The 18,950-nt window shown below is 42.6% G+C and overlaps 1 protein-coding gene across 6 annotated transcripts in view; it reads left to right on the top strand.

Moving 5' to 3' along the window:
* Positions 1-11,006, top strand: part of SLC9A9 (solute carrier family 9 member A9) — a 711,221-nt gene extending 700,215 nt beyond the window's left edge. For all 6 annotated transcript variants that reach the window (XM_040480405.1, XM_040480404.1, XM_040480402.1 and 3 more), the window contains 2 exons: positions 7,856-7,961; positions 9,307-11,006. In XM_040480405.1, coding sequence (XP_040336339.1) covers positions 7,856-7,961; positions 9,307-9,534 — 334 coding nt within the window. In that variant the 3' untranslated portion in view covers positions 9,535-11,006. The remainder of the gene's footprint in view (positions 1-7,855; positions 7,962-9,306) is intronic.
* The last annotated feature ends 7,944 nt before the right edge of the window (positions 11,007-18,950 follow it).

Here is an 18,950-nt window from a genome sequence, read left to right as displayed (position 1 = left end):
AATCCCCAGTGAGCAAATAGATATAGGCATTACACATTAGAGGCTGCTCAAATCACACCAAGAGGCACAACCAGATATGAGGTGCCTTTCTCAGTCTTGCCAACGGGATGGAAGAGAATCTGAATCCAATCTCTGGATCCAGCTAGGAACTTACAGGAAGTACCAATGGCAGAGGAACATGCTGGGCAGCACCTGAGTTTGCAATCAGCAAAATTCAGACTATGGGAAGTCCACAGGTCAAATTGCTTAGGTTCTTCAGCAGATAAATTTTAAAGAAGTTAAAAGGGTGGAGGAGGAATCTACAGATTAAAAGAAATAACACATTTAATGGGGCACCTGGGTGGCTCAGTCGGCTGAGTGTCTGACTTCAGCTCAGGTCATGATCTCGCGGTTCGTGAGTTCGAGTCCCGCATCGGGCTCTGTGCTGACAGCTCAGAGCCTGGAGCCTACTTTGGATTCTGTGTCTCCCTCTCTCTCTGCCCCTCCCCTGCTCATGCTCTGTCTCTCCCTCTCTCTCAAAAATAAACAAACATTAAAGGGGAAAAAAAGCTCAAGGAAGTGATTAGTGTACAAATCAGGATTGTAGTTCTTTGTGGGGAGAGAATGGAGTTTGCATTAGGATGAGATACCTGGAAGGGGCCTCAGGTCTGGGTAACAAAATTCTGTTTCCTGGTCTGGGTGATTTCCTTGCTTTATAACGATCCATTAGGCTATATATTGGATTGGTGAGGTTTGATGTATCCCTTTTCCATTCTACAATATAAATATTTTGTTAAATAATAATAAAGTTCCTGCCCTCAAGGAGCTTAGAGGAAGATGGAGATGTAAACAATTAGCTTCCAGACAATGTGATAAATGCTACCAGAGAGATAGATACACATTGCTACAGAACAGCCATGGAACTGAAGCAGCTCAGCATGGCATGTCTGAGAAAGTTGCTGGGAGAAAGGGACATACCAGCTTGGCCTTGAAAGGAGAGCCATTCACCGATTAGACATATGAGTAGCAGAGCTCAGAGACCAGGCCGAAGGGGGATACGGTCACTCCTTGCTGGCTTACTGCAGGCAATTCTGCTTATGCATCAGGTGTTTATCCTAGCATTTGCTGCTTTCTTTCTGCCCCAGCAGTTGTCTAGAGCAATTTCCTTTAAGATGGTAAAGGTTAGAATTGTCAACCAAAGAAGTATATGTTCATCTGTGTAGAGAAAGAGGGTTTCTGCCTTTTCCTTATTTTAAAACCGTAACTTCATGAATAGCCTAGTAGAAGGTGCCATCTTGATAGCTTGTTCTTGAAATAGAGTGACTGCTGCAAAGACAGGATCTTACTCCTATGTTCTCTGAAAGTGCCTGGTACAAAATTGGAAGTCCTCCCTCGAGGTAGAGAGAACAGAGAGAGATGAAATAGCTCAAAGAAGAAGGCTTCTTTTTTGGGCTCTTAGAGCCTTCCTCCAACCTGAACCTCCAGCCAGCTCTCTGCAGAATGGCTCATCGCAGACTCACCCAAAATGGCAAGACAGTGAGTGTTCAATTGTGAAATGTGATATATGCAAAGGAAAGAAGGAAAACACAGTCAATTTGTTAGGCCATATTTCCTGAGAAACAAAGCAGAAGGGGTGTAATTTGTATATTAGAAGCAAAGAGTGATAGGATATGTAAAATTTTGTGTATCCTCTACTGGCTTTGTTCATGGATGCTGTGTGGGACTCAAATAACAGTGTGGGACTCAGAAAGTCAATAGTAAGTGGGACCTGGTTTTCTGCCGGCATGTATGGGCTTAGAGGGCAAGGTTGGCTTCCACTACAGGATGTACTTATCTTTCCCCACCCACCTGTCATTGATCCCTGACTATCTGATGGCAAGCCAGAACTGGAAGCTAAATGCACCCTGGAAAAGGAGGTAAGAATAGATTAGAAGAGAATTGAAAAACCATCTGTTTATACATTTCTTGATCTGTAAAATGGGACTATAGCTCCTACCTACAGTTGTAAGGAGAAAATAAGACATATGAAAATGTTTTATAAATGAAAGAGCACAGAGTATATTCTTGAAAAGCCTATAGAGAGCTAAATGCGCTTTTGTTCTTGACACAGCTGTGCAGTGATGAGTATTTTATTCAGATAGCAAGACCATTTGTCAAACTTATACATACAAGCACATGCAAATGCTCCCAATATACACAAAGTCTTCCTACACAAGCTCAGACATGACACTTCATTAATTCAATCTCAGGTGTAACATCATCAAGGCTTCATCTTTTTGAGCCAACTATCCGACCCATCCCCCAGACAAGATGGAACAAATGGCAAAGGTCATTACATTAGATAGGCCTGGGTTCTGGGCCAAATGGGCTTACCTCATAACTATCTTCACCCTAAAAATGATGGCTTTGTAGATGTAAGACACTATGTTCTTTTTCTTCCTATTTAAAATTTGAATCTCCTATGGAGGGTAATACTCCAAAGAGAATCGTGTTCCAACCTTGCCTAATCACCAGTCATCTGGGGCGCTTAAAATATAGACTATCTGTAAAATACAGAGTCCCAGGCCACTTCCTAGACCTGCCAAATCAGAATCTCCAGGGCAGGACTTGGAAACCTGAACTCTTAAATTTTTTTTAATGTTTATTTATTTTTGAGAGAGAGAGAGAGAGAGAGAATGAGTGGGGGAGGAGCAGAAAGAGAGGGAGACACAGAATCCAAAGCAGACTCTAGGCTCTGAGCTGTCAGCACAAAGCCTGATGCAGGGGTCGAAGTCACAAACTGTGGGATCATGACCTGAACCAAAGTCGGACGCTTAACCGAATGAGCCATCCAGGTGCCCCTGGGATATCTGAATTCTTAACAAATGTCCAAGATGATCTTCAGAATGAGGCAAGTTTAGAGAAAGCCAGGATAGAACATAGGTCTTCAGGACTCTAAGAGATTTTTAAAGAGGTCCAGAGAGAGGGAGTGTGTTAGTCTGCCCAGGCTGTCATAACAACATACCATAGACTGGGTGGCTTACACAACAGACATTTATTTTCTCACAGTTCTAGAGGCTAGAAGTCTGACATCATGGTGCCAGCATGATTAGGTTCTGGTAAGAACTCTCTTCTGGGCTTGCAGATGGTCACCATCTCACTTATGCTCACATGACCTCTTCTTTGTGGACATTTAGAGTGAGAGCAAATAAACGCTGGTATTTCTTCTTATAAGGGCAGTAATCCCATCATGGAGGCCACCCTCATGACCTCATCTAACCCTAATTACTTCCCAAAGAACATCTCCAAAAACAATCACATTGAAGGTTAGGACTTCAACATATGGATTTGGGAAGAATGCAGACATTCAGTCCATGGTAGGGGGCAACGGGGCTTAGTCTCCTCAAAGGGGCGGATACTAATTTGTAGAGCTGCATCTTTGCTTGGGGTTTTGCATCTCACTAGTCTAGGTAAGACCATGTCATATGAAGCATATGAGCAGGCTGTACACTCATTAGTTTTGGCAACTAATGGGTAAAACATGGGGATTTAAAATAATTAAAAACAAACAAACAAAAAAGAGAAAGAAATCAGTGTTGCCGGGTATTTTAGATGTTAGTTCAGTTAAGCATTAAATTTAGCTCTGGACCTTCTGATAGCTCAGGTCAAAAAAGAAAAGGGCATCTGTTAATTGTCTTCCTTATTACACGTGTGTTAACTCTGGATGGAATTCCAGCTTTTACTTACATCTCCTGAACCAAACTGCTATTCCCAAACCTAGGCCCTTTAGATGTGAAAAGTCATTGTTTTCTTCCCCCCAGAGCTTCACATTTCATCTCGATACATTTCTAGCTTATTAGAGAAGGAAAACTAGCTGTACCAAAAATACCCAACAGGGAATCTCCCTCCCCAAACATATACTAGAACTTGATGAAAAAAAATAACACATTTTGCGAAATCAGCAGCATGGGTTTTTTTTGTAGATCAGAAGAGTTTTCTTACTCTTTAATAATTAAGGTAACCCTGGAGATCCAGCCACTTTCCAGACAGTGCTCAGCAATAAAGAACTCGGAAAATCATGGATTCCTCAATTCCAAATCAGCTGTCCAATCAGATGAGACCTGTCATTCAGTGTCTCTGTAGCAGAAGAAAGATGCCCCGTGTGATGGAAATGTCCTTGATCACAGGCCCAGCGCCACCATTAACTATCTGGCCGGGTTCCACTGAGCAATTCTTTTCCTCTCTCTGAGCCTGTTGTCTTCATTAATTCAACAGCTATTTCTTGAACATCTAAAATGTGCGAAGCACTGTATCCAGGTGAACAGAACAGGCCTGCCCTCAAGGAAACCACAGTGTGGACACCAGGAAGCTTTCCATTTTATAATGCAATTAATTGTCCATGTCCTTGTGTGGATGCCTCACCAGTTTGGCACATAAAACAAAAACATGTGAGCGTATGAAGGAGCAAATGAATAAGAAAGCAGATTATTTTTTAACCACTTCAGTTCATGCCATTACCAGTCTTTTTTCATGGTCCCCTCAGTCTAATAACTCAGGCCCAAGAGGTCCATCTTCAACGTAACCTTTCTTAGCCTCTTATCCTCAGAAAAACCTCGTTCGTTGGCTATTATCTGCCCCCTTCATCTTCTCTTGTCACAGTTACCCAGGATCTACTTCCATCACTCATACCACCCCAGAATAGTTTCCTATATCAGAAATTCAACAAACATCCACTGAGCACAGGATATATGATAAGCACTGGGCAAACCGAGATGTTTGACATAGATTCTGCTGCACGTGCACCATGGCTAGGGGTGGTGCTTTGCACATTCCGCTCACTGCCACACAGGGTATGCCTCATTCCTTTGAACTCACAGCTACTGAGACATCAGAGCAGCAAAAACAACATCATCAGTTTCCTAGAAGAGTCATACATCAATAAATTCTGCCCACCTGTCACCTACCACCTCACACTAGCTGCCTATACAACAAAATTTGACCCAAATAGCCATTTTTGATGTCGGGGTACCTTAAATGTCCCACCTGCTAACTAGCCTGTGACCCCCAAGGCCACACCAAATGCCTGGAGTGCCATTTTCTCCTCTCTACCCTCAGTTCCATCTCCCCACTATTATCTGAACAATGATCAAGACAAAAGTTTCTCAGAAGCATTGCTTAGAAAATAATTATTTAAAACAAAATAAATAGCATGTGAATAGCACATAGAGTTTAAAAACATTTTTGCATAATGTTGTTTCCCATTAATATTCACAACAATACTTGAGGCTCACAGAGGTAAATAACTAGACCACAGTTCACACAGAAAGTGGCAGAGACAACAGTTATGCCAAGGCATTGAGAGTCAAAAATCCCAGAACCTATCCAAAAGAGGCCAAATGGTACCCCCTGGGGTCCAGGCCTCACATTCAAAAAAGCTAAAATTTCGCCTCTAAGTGTTAGCTCCAGTAACATTACACATAGACTTAAAGAGATACCTCATCAGGATTAAAACAAGAAAATGTCCATTACACAATTCTAAATTTGTGCCTTACTTTTGTAACATTATTTTGGTGTTATATAATTTAATTTTTCAATATTCTGAGAACCTCAAATAGAGAAAGTTGCCCAGGCCTCTCTGAAACAATTAAAGCCTTGACAAATCTCTTCAGGTTTGTTTTTGTTTTTAAATTTGTTTTTAAATTTTTTTTTCTTTTTTTTTTCAACGTTTTTATTTATTTTTGGGACAGAGAGAGACAGAGCATGAACGGGGGAGGGGCAGAGAGAGAGGGAGACACAGAATCTGAAACAGGCTCCAGGCTCCGAGCCATCAGCCCAGAGCCTGACGCGGGGCTCAAACTCACAGACTGAGAGATCGTGACCTGGCTGAAGTCGGACGCTTAACCGACTACGCCACCCAGGCGCCCCTTAAATTTTTTTTTTAATGTTTATTTATTTTTGAGACAGAAAGAGACAGAGCATGAACGGGGGAGGGTCAAGAGAGGGAGACACAGAATCCAAAACAGGCTCCAGGCTCCAAGCTGTCAGCACAGAGCCCGACGCAGGGCTCAAACTCACGGACCATGAGATCATGACCTGAGCCGAAGTCAGCCGCTCAACCGACTGAGCCACCCAGGTGCCCCTTTGTTTTTGTTTTTAATATGACATCTCTAAAAATGTTGCATACTTACTGTCACTTTTCCATCTTGAAATAAAATTGGCTGGATTTTCCCTGATTCACATTACAGTTATACATCTATCTTACCCATCTCACCTCCCTACAAAAGTATTTTTTGCTCACCTGTTCACACCATAAACCCTAATAAGACCATGTATCCTCACATGCCCCTATGTGAGAAGGTCTACAGCTCGTCAGCAGGGATAAGGTCTGCAAGCGTTTCTCTCTAGAGAACCAGCTGGTCACATGCATGATTCTGCCCTGCTCATTTATCTTTTGCTAGTGATGATGGTGGCAGATTCAAATAGCAATGGGAGCTTTTGGATTACTTAATATCATTATATCTCTAGGCTTCCATTCATTCATCCATACAATGAAGGAAATAACAATTTTAATGAAAATTAATGGAAGACCATCACAGGCTTTCCAGAGTCACAGACATACTCAAAAAATGTTACAGGGAATGCCAGGCTCTGAACTTTGACATCTTCTCTGGTCCTTCACTGAGCACAACAGCTGCCCGTGTGAAAGGAATTGCCAAGTTTTCCGTTTTCAGTTGGAATTATAGATGCTCTTAAGCAGCTCTCCTTGCATCATAACTAGACTGTGTTCATGAGTATCTCCTGTTTCATCACCACTTTGATGGGGAAGGATTTGAAGCCAGAGGCAACAAGATTCCTGGCCCCTGTAGGCTGCATCTCCCTCTGCTGTCACATGCTCGGGCATCACAGGAAGGACAGAGTGGTGTCCAGATATAGATGGGTTCCAGGAGAGCCATCTCCAAGGTCCTCTCACATCCTTAGTGCCTGGGGATGACTTCAGATTTTCATAAGCCAAACGAAGTTAACCGCTTTCCATTTTTCCTTTTCTCTATTTATTATAGCTTTTCAGAAAGTTGATGAGGTGAAATATTCTCCAGCAGAGGAAATAATATAAAGCTTAAAAGTTGTGTCTGATGGAATGGGGAAATAATTCCACTACTTTCCTTTGAGCAAAAAAAAAAGAAATAATAAGGCAACCTGAGGCAGACTCTAGGGGTTTCACTATTGCTAGATTGGAGGGAAATATAACAGCTTTAGATGAACAGGGTTTTCTTTTAACTTGTTAGAGCACTTTGGGATGAAGAGATAAGAAAGACAGGTGCTAGACAATAGAATGAACTTGGCACCAGCTTATTTACATAATTTTGTATAGAAGCGCATTGATGTATGAAGTATAAAGTGCCTGTGTTGAATAGTGAAAATAAAGTATTTTGGAAAACAATCAATGTTCACTACCCAGTCCTAAAGTGACTGAACATTTTATGAAATACCTCTTGCTTCTTTGTGAAAATTACTGGAGGTTTAAGCTATGTGTGCAGTTTTAAGAAAACACAATCTTTTATGCTATTGTTTTAAGATAATTCTTAAGAATGCATTCTCTAAGCAGATGAGACATTGGTGGGGGGAGGGGAGGAGAAGAGGAACATTCACCCCTCTCTCTGATGTTGGCTGGCCCAGTCCCCATTTCTTCATGATTAAAGACCTCCAGGAGGGCTGGAAAAGTGTGTGGAGCAAAGATTATAAACAGCAATTTTTGCAGGCCAAATTGCCTCCTAAATGAGGGAGTAGGGGATTTAAAGGTGAACATAACTGTCTCTTTCACTGCATGCAAAGGTTTGTGCTGTGTGTGAAACTAAATTCTAACTTCCTTTTGGCAAGTATTCCTTAACAGGCCTTACAGATATCTGAAACCAATTTTAACCCACTCTGGTCCTCCGTTGACCACCACGTTACCTGAATGGTGCGGGCCAATTTCCCGGCTGCTCACCAGTCCGCAGGCCTATGGGGTGAGTAACTGCCCGGAGTGGGCCGGGCTTGGTGAATACCGATGAGCCCAGGAACCTCAGGGCTATTACTTCCCAGCTTGAGGAGGAAGCGTTTTAAAATTCACTGCACCAAGAAGCATTTCTCTTTTCCTTTCAGATGTTGCTTATGTGGGCTCATTCTTCTTTTAAGAATACAGTTTTTTTTAATCAATATTTTTAACCATAAAATGAATTTAGAAAACATAAAAGAAGTAACATGTCCTCACAAACTGCTGTGTTTTGAGGTTTTGAATATTAGGCCTGTGCTTTATAGCTCAAGGGAGTGGAATAAAAAATGCTGAAAAGCAATTAGAATCATTACAAACAAACCAGCATCAGGGATTGGAGAGGAGCAAAGCCTTGGAGTGTGTGGCGCCCCTGGAGGTTGTCCCGCTGGAGGTTTATGCACTCCCTTGCATAAACAGAGAAAAATGTCTCAGATGTGCTCAGGACACAATGGCCTAAGGCAGTGGTTCTCAAAGTGTGTCCCCAGACCAGCAGCCTCAGTATCACTTGGGAACTTGCTAGAAATACAAATTATCAGCACCCCCCCACACCTCAGAACTCTGAGCTTGGGGCCCAGTATCTGTGCTTCCATGAGCCTTCCAAGGGATTCAACGGCCTAACGTTGGAAACCACTGACCTCAGTCACCTAGCCAGGGCTCATTCTATGAGTGATTTTGTATGGTCTTCCCAAAGCCAATGAAGGAAGAGTTGAAATCTTAATTCTTTCCTTCAAGGAAAGCTCTGTCTGAGGAAAACTACGTTGGTCAGATCTAGTTAGTTTCTGCCATTATCTACTATGGTGACTTCCAACCATTTTTAGCTTTGTGATACCCATCCCAAGAAGCATGCTGTGAGGACACACTTTTCAAATAAAATGTAACAGAAACTGCCTTTTGAGAATTTCGTGATAGGCAGGAGTGTTCCAAAACCAACACTGAGAATCATTCCGTACTCTGAGGTGCCAAGATTCTCCTAACTCCTGACTCCTCTCAACCTAGTTATGTACCAGTTCAAGAAATCCACTGAATTTTATTTTAACTCCCTTAACCCAAGGAGGCACTCGGTTAGCACGCGCTCTCTACCAATTCTCACCTTAGGCCTGGAGGCCCCATATGGCTGTGTTATGCCTCCAGGTCTTCCAGGGGAAATGCTCCACCATGCCCACGGACATGGAAACGTGACACCTGCCTGCAGCAGGTACCTCAGCCAAGGCAAGACAGGGCCATTAAGAAAGGAAAACAAACACCCTACTTTCTAACACTGTCAGACTGCTCTTGCTTTCTTCATCATGAAGTGACTTCTCTCTCTTCCCAAAATCCAGGAGCAGCTAAAAGAGGAAGATGTAGAATGCATTGTGAATCAGGACGAACTGGCCATGAGTTACCAGGAGCAAGCCACCTCGCCCTGCAGTCCTCCTGCAGGGCTGGGTCTGGACCAGAAAGCTTCACCGCAGACTCCAAGCAAAGACAACATTTACGAGGGGGATCTCGGCCTAGGAGGCTACGAACTCAAGCTTGAGCAGACTCCGGGTCAGTCCCAGCTGAATTAGTGGTGAACAGTGCAGACGTAATCACAAGTAATGCCAGGCTCACTGAGAGATACAAGCCAAGCTGGGGAGGCAGCATGGGGAATAGAAGCTGGAAAATGCAGTAAGAGCACAAATTGAAGAGAATCAAAACCTTGTCACAAGTATCCTCTGGTGCCTAAAGAAATGAGAATTTATTATCACCCCTCTCTATTTTGCAACTGAATTTAAGTTTTAGACAGCAGCCATTTTTATTAGCGACTTGGGTGGGGTGGGAAGGGCAGAGAAGCGAGGGAGTCAGGAGTCTCGCTGCTGTTAAGGGAGGAACAGATACCCTTGTGTCTGAGGGGTTTCCGTTCAGTAGGCAGCTCTCCAGGCCTTCGCTTCAATTTTGGATTTCATTCCCTTCATTAGGGAGAGTTTAAAAATAAGGAAAAAAGTTTCTGAGCATAAACATCTGGCTTCTAAGCTGGAGGCTATGCCAAGTTATTTAGTACCTGATTATTTGTATATTAATAAAGACCTAGACTCCCACGTGCCCTTAATGACCTCAGGGCTATTTGCAAAGCCCAGACAAGGGATCGATACCACTGCTGATGGCCTCACAGAAGCCGTGCCGTGTGGCGACCCACTGTTCTCATGGGCATTCTTGTCAAGCTGCTTCTCCCATGGAATGAATCAAAGGGTTAGTTCCAGCTGGGTGTACCCTGCGCTAAATGCAGCTCCGTTTTCCAACTTGGTAGGACCCTTCCAGGAAGAGCAGTTTTCTTTTCTCCATACTATATTTTACCTGAAGAACAAGGCTCCCCGTCCTTGCTTGCATTTGAGTCACTCCTTAGCCCTGTGGCAGGTCCCCTCTGTACGCTGAGTAATGAGATTCCACAGCACAGGTTGTTCTCCACGTGGCAGGAGACAGTGCAGGAGTCCCAACCCGTCTTCCAGACCCAACACCCACAGCTGATTAGCAAGAGCAGAAGCTAGAGGAGCAGAGCCGATGATGCATAGACCATACTGAAGACTCAAGGATGCAGCCTGGGGACTCCTCTTACAAGATATGGCTCATAGCCCATGACAGACAGACCGACACAATAGCTTTTAATTCAGCTGCATGATCTGTGCCTTTTAAGCCATAAAGATACCTCAAGCCTAGCTTCTCTTGAAATACAGATGTTAATATTAGACTCCGAAAAAGCAGGCTCTAGTCTTAGGTGCCCAGGCTATGATGGGTCTGTTTCTGAAGGAGGTAGGGGATGTCTTCCTCAGGCCCAAAGCTTGAAAATAACATATGCTTTGCTAACCAGTTGTTAGGCTATTAACCATGGTGGTGTCAGACACACTGCTACATATATTGATTTTCTTCCAAACAGTAGGATCCAGGGGCACAAACTGTTTTATACTCAGCTAAGTATAATCTGGTCATTCCGGGTAAATATGCAAATGGCAAAGCATGAAGTTTTCTATTTGACCTAATCCTAATAAACTTTTGTCATAAAGTATGATTGTGTTGGCCAATGCTTTTTTTTTTTTAATTTTTTTTTCAACATTTATTTATTTTTGGGACAGAGAGAGACAGAGCATGAACGGGGGAGGGGCAGAGAGAGAGGGAGACACAGAATCTGAAACAGGCTCCAGGCTCTGAGCCATCAGCCCAGAGCCTGACGCGGGGCTCGAACTCACAGACCGCGAGATTGTGACCTGGCTGAAGTCGGACGCTTAACCGACTGCGCCACCCAGGCGCCCCAACCAATGCTTTATTTAAAGACATTTTCGGGCACCTGGTGGCTCAGTCAGCTTAGCTTCTGACTCTTGATTTTGGCTCAGGTCATGATCCCAGGGTCATGGGATTGAGCCCTCTAACAGGCTGTGCACTGAATGTGGAACCGGCTTGAGATTCTGTCTCTCTTCCTCTGCCCCTCTCCCACTCACATGCTCACTTTTTAGTGTTCTTTCTCTTTCTCTCTCTCTCTCTCTCTCTCCCCCTAAAATAGATAGATTATAGATGGTAGATAGATGATAGATAGATAGATAGATAGATAGATACATGATAGATAAAGACATTTTCTCTGCTCATGCTAATTGGCAGTTCTCTAAGCCTTTATACTTGAAATGCCAGGTGAAGTAGGCACTGAAAGGTAATGTAAGAGAGATACAAGGGTCCTGTGGCCCAGGAAAAGCCATAGAGACTGGCACACAAGCCACTGAAAGAAAGAAGAGAACACTGGTGGGCTGGGAGGGTGTGCCAGCCAGAGAAGGGAGAGCTAAGGCAGGCAGAGTGGAACAGCCTCCTCCTTTCACACTTTCATACACACACAATCGTGAAAAGCCTCAAAAATGGGGGGAGGAATAAAAAGGCAAGTCAGAAGATAAGGATTCATCTTCTTTCTGTCCTCATCCTACGAAAAGAAGAGATAAGAACCTGGTGTTTTGCTGCTTCGTGTGGAGAAAGACACACCAGGGAAAGAGAAGATCCTCTCAAAACAGACTTACATTAGTGGAGGCAGGAGTAGAGAGAAAAATGACATATGAGATGGAAATGAGAAGGAGTGGGGAGAGGAAGGCACGCAATCTAAACCCAGCACCAACTCCCTAAGAGGGCACAGCAAAAACAGCCTCCTGCCCACAGGAAAGCCTTCTTCCTGCTTAGAAAAATACCCTTTCCAGCTGACCATCATGAACCACGGCCAACAAGGAGAATAAGGGGCTGTTTAATCTGGGTCAGACCACTCGTCCCCCTGACTCCAGGTAAGTAAAATATCATGAGTTTGAGGAAATTGTGCCCCACCTGATCTATAAGACAGTGTTCCAGTTTCAAGATGTGATTACCAGCCTCCTTCCCTCTGAATCAGCCCAAGACCCAGAGAGAGGCTAGCCAGTGTCCCAGTTAGCAATTCATAAAACCAAATTTCCTTTATTGTCCTGTTGTGAGGGATAATAATTTATGATCTTAAGATCTATGTGCTTTGATTAGCAGCATGAGGACTGTGAAATTCAAACCTATTACTTACTGCCAGTTTCTAATGAATAATAAAGGCAAAGGAGCTTTATTCAAACCACTAATGCTTGCACTCATTATTAGAGCTTTAAACAGGACTCTAATTAATTAATTAATTGATTTATGGTTTTTCCTTGAGCTTCTTACCAAGTATACATCACACACACACACACACACACACACACACACACAGAGTTCCACTCACTGTCAGTCTCCCTGCTAGACCCTCTGTAGTGTCCCTGTGGTACTCAGTACATGCCTGAGCAAGTCAGAAGCCTGATGGGAAGTGCCATTAAGGTCTTCATTCATGAAGTTTCTAGAAACTGTTTGGAGAGCAATTTAATGGTATAAATCAAAGCTGAAAATTCAAATACCATTCGACCCACTGATTTCATGTGCAGAACTTCTATTCTAGATATTTGAGAATATTATACATACAAAGGATATTTATTGGAACAACTGAATTGCTGGTTAAATAAAACACAGCACAGCCATCTCATGAGACAGTATCACATGTACTGGTATGGAATGATCTCTAGGATGTATTGTTAAATGAAAATAGCAAAGTGCAGAACAGAGTAGATGGTATGCTGCCATTTTGGAAGGTTAAAGAAGAAATTGGTAGTATAATTTCCTCTTAAGAACTGAGGGGAGACTTAATTTATCACTTTTGTGCCTTTGGGGTTTTGTACACTATGGACGAATTATTTATTCAAAAACAAATTAAATAATAATAAGAGTCCTATGAATAACTCATCGAAGTACTGAACTATAATAGGAAGTGGAAGAAAAACTAAAAAATTTGTTATTTTTCACGATGATCTTTGAGACCTTGAGAATATAAAGTGTAGCATCAATAGTACCAATAGCTTCTGGGTTTATTCATTTGCACCATCCAACAAACATGGATGAAAACTACATAAAAGGCCCTTAAAATTCAAAGACAAATATGACTCCGTCCCAGCCATCAAACATCTGGTAGGAGAAGACACACTGCTAAAAAATGATAGGTTCCTTATAAGATACCAAAACATACAATAAAGCTACGGTAGCCAAAACTGTGTGGTAATGACCTAGAAATAAGGAAAGAGGTCAAGAAAATCTACTACAAAGTACAGAAGCAGCTTCATGAATATAGTTAGAAATTTAGTTACTAAAAAATGGCATTTAAATTTGGGCTGAGAATAAATGGGCTATTACACAGTAAGTAATGCAGACAAATTGACTTTCAATTTGGAAAAAGAAAAATATCAGGTAATACCCTACAACATAAAAAACTAAATTGCAAGTAATTTAAACAGCTAACTGTTAAAAAAAAAACCTATAGGATAACAAAATTAAAAAAGAATATGTAAACAACCTTGGCATATGAACAGTTTTCATGAGAAAGACACAAACCCAAAACAAAAAGTGATAAATTTGCATAAAAACACAAAATTTCTGGGGCGCCTGGCTGGCGCAGTCGGTTAAGCGCCCGACTTCAGCCAGGTCACGATCTCACGGTCCGTGAGTTCGAGCCCCGCGTCAGGCTCTGGGCTGATGGCTCGGAGCCTGGAGCCTGTTTCCGATTCTGTGTCTCCCTCTCTCTCTGCCCCTCCCCCGTTCATGCTCTGTCTCTGTCTGTCCCATAAATAAATAAAAACGTTGAAAAAAAAATTAAAAAAAAAAAACACAAAATTTCTTATGACAAAGACAAGCAAAATTTGAAACAAACTTGGAGAAATACACACACACACATGCGCACATACTTCCATTTGTGTGTGCGTCTATGTGTATATCAGACTAAGGATTATTGTTCAAAATACACAAATAACTCTTACCAATGCATGAAAAATTAAAACATTCAACCAGACATAAAAATATGGAAAGAATATGCAGAATCAAATATGTATACCTTCTATCCAGACTTCTACTTTTAGGCATCTGTGTAGAAAACAAATACTTAGCATTTATGCATAAAGAAGCAGACAAAATGATATTCATTGTGGCACTGTTATTGCAAAATATTGGGGAGGAGAATATCCATCAATAGCATAAGGGAACCACAATATTCTCATACTAGGGAATTCTCTGCAGCAATTACACTCTGTGTAGAATGGGTCCATATGCATGCACTCACATGGAAATATTTCCAAGATAAATTGTTAGTGAAAAACAGTCTGGAAAGATCCATGAAAGACTGATAACCAAGAGGGGAGTGCAACTACAAGGGCTGAATCAAGAGAGCCTTTGGTTTATCCACCTTATTTTTAATTTTTATAATGATACCATATTCATGTATGGTCAGTTCTGAAAGTGGCTTCAAGATGGGGGTGTGGGAGGGGGCATGGTCAAGAAAGGCTTTAAAGAAGAAGTTACATGTGAGATCTTGAAAGATGAGAGGGTTTTGCCAAGCAGATATGATTGGTGCTGGTCTGTGGGGCAGGAGGTAAGACTGATCACTAGAATATGGGAAGAACCTGCCAGTTAAAAGGAACAGCATGGACGAAGGGGTGTGAGGCAGCCTGGCACATTAGAGGAACTACATATAATTTAGTCCACATGGCTACCATATAGGTTGTTTTTGTTTGCAGGCAGGAATGGGAGTATAAGAGATAATTCTGGAGGTATGGATCAAACTAAGGAGTCTGAGCCATGATCCTGTGAGAATGGGGAGCTATTGAAATATTTTAAACAGGAAAGATAATTACATAGATTGTGGGGAGATGGAGTACAAGTAAGCCTAGAGAAGGCATAATAGCCCAGTCAAGAGGCTATTTCAATAGCCCAGGAGAGAGATGATGAGAAACTTAAATAAGGCAGAATCAGGAAGAATGGACTAAAGGAGAGGTTCCAGGGAAGTTTCAGAGCTAGAATCTACAATGTTGGTAACTGATGGGACATGGAAAGTGAGGAAGCTGGAAGAGCTCAGAATGATCCCAAGTTTAAGGCTTACATGACGCCAGGTGGATGGTTCCAGTCATTGAGGGTATTGGGAAGAGGAACAGATTTGGGGAAAAGCCAACAGATTCAACTCTGGACATGTTGAGCCTGAGGTTCTTAGGGAGAGCTGCATGGAAATGTCCAGATGTTGTTTACACAGATCTGAAGTTTAAGGAAAAGGTCTAGCCTAAAGATGTGTATTTGGAAGGATGAGGTTTGCATCACAGCTTTACCAAAGAGTTTTTCAAATGCCACAACTTCCTCACCTTTCTCTAACTCCTGCAAAGAAATTCCAGTATGCCCTCCCCACGAAAATACAATGCCAGAATCTCTGCGTGGATGAGCATATTTTTCTTCAAAAGGCATCACAGATTATTTTCATTCAAACCCTGGGTAAACCACTGACAAGAAGAAGAAAGAGGGAACAGAATGGAGAACTGAGGAGTGCAAAATCCATTGGGTGGACAGAGTATGCACCTGTGAAATAAACCTTGGAGAATCCCTTATAGGGAGATCTGGCATTCCCATGGGACAAGGGTTAGATGCAGAAAAAATGTTGATTTCTACTGTTACTGTGTTTTTGGCCTTATACAACTGCCCAACCTCTCCTCAACTGTAATGGCCAATTTCACCTGTCTACTTGGCTGGCATATAATCCCCAATTATTCAATCAAATACTAATCTAGGTGTTGCTATGCATGTGTGTGTTGTAGGTGTAATGAACATTCATAATCGGTTGACTTTAAGTAAAGGAGATTATGTTAGATAATCTGGGTGTGCCTGATTGAATCCACTGAAAGGCTGTAAGAGCAGAATTGAGGCTTCTGGGAAGAAGGAGAAATTCTGCCTTTGAACTGTAGTTTCAGCTCATACCAGAGACCTCCAGACTGCCCATTCTGAAGGTCTGCCCTGAGCTGAGATTTTACTTCCCTCATCTAATCTCCCTCCCCTCCCTCTCCATCTCCCTCTTGACTGGAACAGAAGGACAAAGGTTGTAAGAGGAATGCTCACACAAAATTAAGGAAACAGGTAGATTACTTGCTGAATTCAAAGGTGTTTGAAAGGAGCACTTTAGGGATTTGTTTCTAAAATATACATTACCTGCTATATTCTGATTTACTCAGAGTGTTGATCTGGTCTCCTACCCCTTCTCCATCTGTACCACAGTTCAAGGATAACTAACGTTCATAAGATGGCCCTGAAGCAAAATCTTAAAGTACTTGTGAGATTAGCAAAGAAGCTTTCAGATGTTTGTTATTCAGAGCAGGGCAGCTGTTAGACTAGGTGTGGGGGAGGTTGCAAGGAGTAAGAAACTTACCTGCGGAAGGTTCCGTATATCTCCCAAATATTGTCCATCAACCTGTCATTCATTCAGTTTGACAAACATTTATTAAACCCTTACAATGTACTGCTGATAATCAAGGTTAGGAATTGCCAATGTCAGCATCATTAATGGGATAAATAAAGATGGGACAGATGAGCAATGATAGAGTCCAGGAAGCACATCAATTCAGAGACATCTTGGCTCACCTCATCACACAGATTGATTAGTTTTAGCAATGAATGGGGAGGAGAGGGGAGCTCCAACAAGCCAGCCTGTAGGTGAAGGAGGGGGATGAACCATCTGAACCACACCACAGGGATCAGCTTCTCTAAATGCCAGCATCCTCCCTAATACTCCCCATCCTGGTCAGTGGGAGGGGAGTGCTTCAGCAAGGATTTAGTGCAAGAGATCAGATTCAAATACCCTCTACTTCATAACGTGGCCTAAGGCAATGCGATCATATGGTGAAACTCAGCCCTCAGTTAAGCAAAATTACCAGGTCACTCTTCTGAAACCTCATTGTCCACTCATCATCTTGCAGATGCAAGCATTCAGGGTATGCTAATTTAACAGAACTGAATTGAATTAAATCCTGGCTAGGTAGGGCTCTATTGTACCTGGCACTATGTCTAGAAGGAAAAAAGAAAAAAATGGCCCTTTGATATGGGCCTCACTTTTCCCTGTGTGATATCTCATTTCATCCTCATGAGAGCTCTGGGAACATCACATTTCAAGCCCTGCTTTATGTGCAAGGACCTTGGAGACAGAGATGGTAAGCCCTTGGCCTAAGATCACACAGTTGATTAAGGGCAGATGGGAGTTTTGAATCCAGAACTGTATAGCTTCAAAGATCATGATTATTTCCCATATACCAGGCTGCAGAAGGAATTAGCACAAGTCTGTCGGTATGCACTAGGAACCTTTGATGCCCCAACACTGGAGACAGGAGACTACACAAATACACCTCAGCTTCCTGGGGTTTACAGTGGAAAGACCAGGGGCACCTGGGTGGCTCAGTTGGTTAAACATCTGACTTCAGCCCAGGTCATGATCTCACCATTCATGAGTTTGAGTCCTGCATCCGGCTCTGTGCTGACAGCTCAGAGCCTGGAGCCTGCTTCGGATTCTGTGTCTCTCCCTCTTTCTGCCCCTCCCCCACTCATGCTCTGTCTCTCTCTGTCTCTCTCTCTCTCTCTCTCTCAAAAATAAATAAAATATTTAATAATTTAAAAAAAGCAGTAGAGAGACCAGAGACTGGAGAATGACCACATAAAGGGCAGAGTGAACCAGAACAAGTGGGGAGGCCCCAGGCTTCCAGACCCTGGATTAGTCAGAACTGATTTGGTACCAAGAGGTCACAATCTAGGTCAATCTAGCTGAAGAAAAAATGTCTTCACGTGTATAACTTAGAAGCCCAGGAGAGGAAGTTAGCTAAATATTGGGGCACAAACCAGGCCATCAACATGCTTCCTTTCTCTCTCTCTCCTTACTCTGGTCTTCTCCATTTTTGCCTTGTTCTCACCAGGACCAACAGCTGCAAAGATGTCTGCCAGCAGCTCCAAACCAAGAGGACATCTTCTCTCTCAAATGCTCTAGCAAAATCCTAGGAATGACAGTGGTTGGCCTAGTTTGTGTCTACACATGCCCACATCTACACCAATAATATTCACCCAAGGGATAGAGTTATCCAGTTGGCCAGCCTACATCATATGCTCATCCTATCACCCAAGGGACAGAGTTATCCAGTTGGCCAGCCTACATCATATGCTCATCCTATACAGGATCAGGCAGAATCATTTAAATGACTGCTCCTGCCTAAAGAAAAAGCAAAGTCCTTTGTGTTGTCCCTACCCACATTGACCTGTATATCCAATATGATATTGTGGACATAATAGTACATAATTAAAGGAGACATTTCAGCTTATGCCTTGTTCTCTTGGAACACTCTGAGGGGAAATAAATTACCATGTTCTAAAGACACTCAAGTAGTGCTGTGGAGAACATGTGGCAAGAAATTGAGGCCTCTTGCCAACAATCAGCACCAACTTGTCAGTCATATGCATGAGCCACCTTAGAAGTGAATCCTTCACCCCATTCAGGCCTTCATATGATGAAAGCTCTAGTTGACAACTTGACTGCAACTTCATGAGAAACCCTAAGCCAGAACCCCGCCCCAATTAAGCCACTCTCAGATTTCTGGTC

This window comes from Herpailurus yagouaroundi, unplaced genomic scaffold (assembly GCF_014898765.1).
Source record: "Herpailurus yagouaroundi ecotype Mexico unplaced genomic scaffold, PumYag 159, whole genome shotgun sequence".
NCBI classification, from domain to species: Eukaryota; Metazoa; Chordata; class Mammalia; order Carnivora; family Felidae; genus Herpailurus; species Herpailurus yagouaroundi.
The sequence above is the reverse complement of the archived record's forward strand: the minus strand, read 5'-3'. Positions and strand labels throughout refer to the sequence as shown.